This window comes from Oreochromis niloticus, linkage group LG5, assembly GCF_001858045.2.
Source record: "Oreochromis niloticus isolate F11D_XX linkage group LG5, O_niloticus_UMD_NMBU, whole genome shotgun sequence".
Lineage (NCBI taxonomy): Eukaryota > Metazoa > Chordata > Actinopteri > Cichliformes > Cichlidae > Oreochromis > Oreochromis niloticus.
Genome location: NC_031970.2, coordinates 38299302 through 38304604, shown reverse-complemented (window position 1 = coordinate 38304604; position 5303 = coordinate 38299302). Strand labels below are relative to the sequence as shown.

General features: G+C 47.2%; 1 protein-coding gene across 1 annotated transcript; it reads left to right on the top strand.

Annotated features, from left to right (window-relative positions):
• Nucleotides 1–296: 296 nt before the first annotated feature.
• On the top strand, nt 297–2542 carry LOC102078370 (zinc finger BED domain-containing protein 1). The gene is made up of 3 exons (XM_019358495.2): nt 297–753; nt 1021–1631; nt 1778–2542. Exons 1-3 carry the CDS (start codon nt 486–488, stop codon nt 2186–2188), a joined length of 1290 nt encoding a protein of 429 aa, XP_019214040.1. The 5' UTR covers nt 297–485; the 3' UTR covers nt 2189–2542.
• Nucleotides 2543–5303: the final 2761 nt, after the last annotated feature.

Below are 5303 nucleotides of genomic sequence, written 5' to 3'. Positions count from 1 at the left end.
AGGCATGAACCATGTCGGGGCCTGGTGCTGTCCAACTCTTCATACTAGAGGCCCTTTCTTGGATGTCTGCCACCGTGATGGTTACTGGACCCTGTTCAGCGAGGTTGCTATGGTCTGCCCTCAGATCCACTAGCCACTGAGCATTGCCGTTATGGGTTGCGTCCTTCTCCCATATGCTCTTCCAGTATTGCTCCGTCTCCAGCCTTGGTGGTGCTGTTCTCTTATTGTTCCCTTGCCACTGAGAGTACACCTTTGCTGGTTCTGTGAAGAACAGCTGATTTATTCTTCTGCCTTCTGTCTCTCTGGTGTACCTCCTGAAGCGGCTGGCCAAGGCTGTGAGTCTTTGCTTGGCCGTTTCCAAGGCCTCAGGTGTTAGTCAAGTGGCGATTCCCTCTTTATATGATGAGTGTCATGATGGTGTCGCAAAGGAAGTGGCTACAGCCCAATATTTTGCCACCACAACGGACCTGTGGTCAAGCCGCACCATGGAGCCGTATTTGAGCCTCACGGTACATTTCATTGACATGGATTTCAACATGAAAACGAAATGTCTCCAGACATCATTTTTCCCAGAAGACCACACAGGGCAGAACATAGCTGCAGGTCTGAAACAAGCACTGGCTACGTGGGATCTGGAGGAGAGTAAACTCGTTTGTATAACCACAGACAACGCTGCAAATGTCATACTGGCTGGAGAACTGAATGGCTGGATGAGGCTCCAGTGCTTTGGGCACAGATTACATTTGGCCATAGGTGAGTAGGCCTAATTCCTACTGAATATGATGCATAATGTGATTTTCTTTCAATAAGTATACAACATAATGCTTCGAATGAATATAATATATAAAAACCGATTTAAATTCAGAGGTACTTTTATTCATTCTCACAGTCATACACATTTTCTATGAATTATACAAACACATGAATAAGCTACCATCACTTTTTCTTATTCATTCACACTCAAGGAAATGACAATCATCATCCTGATAATGCTTGTTTATATTTTTTATGTTTTTATAGAAAGAGCCATGAAAGATCACAGGATTGAGCGTGCAGTGGGGGTCTGCAAAAAAGTGGTCAGCACCTTTTCATTCAGTTGGAAAAAAAAGAGAGAGCTGAAAAAGGCACAGATAGACCTCAAACTGCCAGACCACTCCTTAAAGACTGAATGTCCAACCAGATGGGGATCTAGGCAGGCCATGGTTTCCAGAGTCCTTGAGCAGCAGAAGGCCATTGCCCATGTCCTCTCCCAAGACAAAGGAACCAGGCACCTCATCCCCTCATGGCAGGACATTGATTTCCTTGAGGCCATCAACAAGACCCTGGGACCTTTGGTTGAATTCACTGATGCACTTTCTGGAGAGAAATATGTGAGTGTGTCTTTTATAAAACCAACACTCCACCTATTTAACAACTCAATCTTGGCTGAGCAAGATGATGACACAGACCTCTCAAAATGCATCAAGAGGAGAATACTGGAGTACCTAAATGAAAAGTATGGTTACTCACCAACACAAGAGTTGCTTGACATGGCCACTGTCCTGGACCCAAGGTTCAAACTGAGATATGTAAGCGAGGTCAGCCAAGAGACAATAAAAGCCAGACTGACAATGGAAATGAAGTCCATTATGGTATTTATAAAGATACTAAACATCTATCTATCTATCATTATTTATAGTAATTATTTAAGGATTGTATTTTAGAATGTCAAACCTGAGACAGATAAAACTGGTTCCTCATTCTGCGTTGCTGTCATTTTATGTTTGTCCCATTAAAGGAGGCTGCAGTGATGGGGACACCCATTGGTAACACGGAGGTTGCTGATGATGGTGCATCAAACCAAAAGAAGAGGAAAAAGGGCCTAAGCAGCTTCTTTAAGGCCCCTCACAGCACAGCTCCAGGTGCAGAACATGCTCGTCAACTGGACCAGGCCATAGCTTTTGAGCTTCAGGCCTACCTCCAGGCAGGGACCCTGGACACAGAGGAAGACCCACTGGGGTGGTGGAAGCTATCACAGAACCTCTTCCCACGACTCTCCATCCTGGCAAAGAAATATCTTTGCATCCCAGCCACAAGTGCCTCATCAGAAAGGGTCTTCAGCACTGGTGGAAATGTTGTCAACTGCCTGCGTGCATCCCTGAAGCCTGATCATGTCAATAGGCTGGTGTTTTTGGCTAAAAACCTTTGAAAGGTTGCAGGAACCATGTTTTGTTGAGCCATTTTGAGATTGTATGGGACTCGGGCCTACTAGTTTTTATTTATTTCTTATAAAAGGTACTACTTTCAGTGTTTAATTTTATTTTTGTTCAGGCAGCAACTTTAGTTGACATACCTCAATGTCAGTTTGATGCAATTGTGCATTTTGTGGCTACACAGCTTGCCTTGATGTTTGGTTATTTGTATGCATAAATATTATGCAGTAGTTTGAAGTTCACTAAGCATTAATGTTTACATTTTTTATTTATTTTTTATATTGCAAACATTTGCACGGTTTTCAGTATTTGCACACCATTTTATATTATTTTTTGACAATCTTTAAAGCAATTATTCAATACATTGTTATTGTTAAATAAATATCGTGAAATAATCGAGATCTCAATTTCATTGAAAATAATCATGATTATCATTTTTGCCATAATCGAGCAGCCCTACCAGAAGGGCAACATGGCTGCGGCACTGCTCTTCTGAGGAGGCGCAGACCAGCCAGTCATCTAGGTAATTCAGGATCCTGAGGCCCTGCAGCCTCATAGGAGCAAGGGCTGCATCCACACACCTGGTGAAGGTTCGGGGCACCAGAGAGATGCCGAAGGGGAGGATGCGGAACTCGAAGAGCTGCCCCTCGAACCCGAATCTATCTCCGGCCCCTGAGCTCCAGAATGGGACGAAGATCCCCATCCCCCTTGGAGACCAGAAAGTAGCGGGAGAAAAACCCTGCTTGGCGATCCCCAGCGTCTATCTCCCGTATGGCCCCCTTCAGCAGAAGTGTGGCTAGTTCCTCCTAGCTCCTGCAGCACCTGGGCCTGCACCGGGTCGCTCACGGAGGTAAAGGTCGGGGTGGTAGTTACAGGGGGTCTGCGGCAAAACTGCAGGCCATAACCCTGGGTCATGGGGGAAACCACCCATGGGTCCACCCCCAGGGCCAACCAGGCCACCCTGCGCTGCTCTGCAGACAGGGAGGGGGCAGGGTGGCCTGTCTCCGACAGATGTCAGGAAGGAGGGGGAGCAGTTGGGGGACAGCTGAGCCTTGGCTCCACATCCTCCCCACCTGCCCTGAGCGTGGCCGCTGCGTCTACGAAAGGCCTCCAGCTGGGTCCAGACATCTTCAGGACCCCATGCTGAAGCCTCGGGGGCAGGCTGAGGCACAGAAGCCCTGGGCCGTCCCACCATGGCCGGACGCCTGCACAGGCACGGCAAGTTTCTGTAGCGTGCTGCAGGAGCTGGGCCGCTCCTGGGCCAAACATGGCTGCAGGGTCAATTGGTAACATCAGCCAGAGGTGGTGGCGTGCCACCCAGAATGAGGCCAAGGAGCAGCCTGTAGCAATGGCCTGTTGCTTCATAAGTGAGGCTAGGCTAGGTGAGAGGAGGCGGACAGCAGTTCCCCTACACCATCCAGGTCCCCTGAGCTCGCCTGCAACTGACGGGCTAAGTGTCGTACATGCATGGACAAAATTACTGTTGAGTTGGAGAGGCAGGCCTGCGTTGCCATATGTAGCTTAGCTAACAGGGCATCCATGACCATACTTGCCAACCTTCAGACCTCAGAATTAGGGAGACATTCAAAAGGGCTGTTGGGGGGGGGTTATATGTCATGTTGTCCGATAAATAAACCCTGTAAAATGTAAGTTGTGTGTGTGTGTGTGTGTGTATAAGTTAAATTAAATAGCTGTCCAGTACTTGTGCAACAGATGGTAGTGATGGTTCAATAGAACTATCCTATACAACAACAGCAACAGGTACATACATAAACAGAACTGGAGATACTCTTGCCTAACTGTGACAATATCCATAACAACAACAATATCCATAACAACAACACTCTACTAAACATGGTTGTATTTGAAGGTGCAATGCTTCGCAGCCAGTACCACATCCCTTGAAGGAGCATAGATATGAGCAGCACCAATTTGCAGGAAAGAAGTGAGTTAAGGGTTGAATTGTCCATCTTTGTTCTATTCTCTGTCACTATTTTTAACCATGCTGAACACCCAATGATGCATTGCTGTGTGGCACACACAATAGTGCCTTCATCAAATGCACCAGAAAGGGTGAAAGGGTATGCTTGGCACTCTGACCCCTTGTTTTACTGCAGCCGAGCTACGAGCAGAGTCCCGCTGGCCGCGTTAACCCGAGCTGCAGGCAAAACGCCAGAGAGGCTAATAGATGGGAGAATGCTCACTCGCCGGCCGAAGCACAGTGAGGTCCTAGCGGCACGTAAGCCTGTGAAGTGGGCAATAGGGAACGTAGCCTGATTGCCACTCACACAGATTCTAGCTAGATCAGCAAAGGAACCGGGCCACGGGAGACCGGGCCTGAGGGGGACCAACTAAGGGGAACCAAGCTAAAGGAAACCAGGGCTGTGGGACCAGCTAAGTGAGACCAAATGACAGGGGAGAGGCACCGCCTAGGGAGGCTGCCGAAATGGGCTCCTGATGGACGCACACACACACAGCACTCTCGAAGGTAAGTCAATCACACGCACAACGCTCAAGTTGAGATCAAACGATCACGTCTGCACAGCTGTTTTATACGTAAGCTGTCGGGTGTGGCCGGGCTAGCCGGAGTGTCTTAAAAAAATATCCACATGCCACGACCAAGGGGGGGGGTGGGGGTCATACCCCGTACATATGAAATATGGAACGGAGTGGAGAGATAGTCTCGATATGATAGAGAACAGGTCTTCCTGTATTTTCTCTATAAACATCATAAACATGTGACAGATAAGTTTTATACAGTTGGATGTTCTTGTCCAGTGTTTAGGCATTGAAATAATCTTTGATCTTCCAAAGCAATGCTTTTAAAAATTATTACATGACAATACTGTCATGGCGGGGTACGCCAATTTTTGTGAGGCTGGACCCAGAAGCAGATGCAGAGAGAGGACTTGCAGGTGGAACCAAAAGCGAGCTTTATTTAGCTGGTTGCAGACAAAAAACATGAAAACTATGGCTACTAAAGAAACACTGACTCTCTATGACACACTATGAAACACTTTGATAACTGTGACTTCTATGACTGGCTGTGAAAAAAACAAGATTGACTATAAGCTGAGACAAAACTGGTGAGGAAAACGGACGACCTGACAA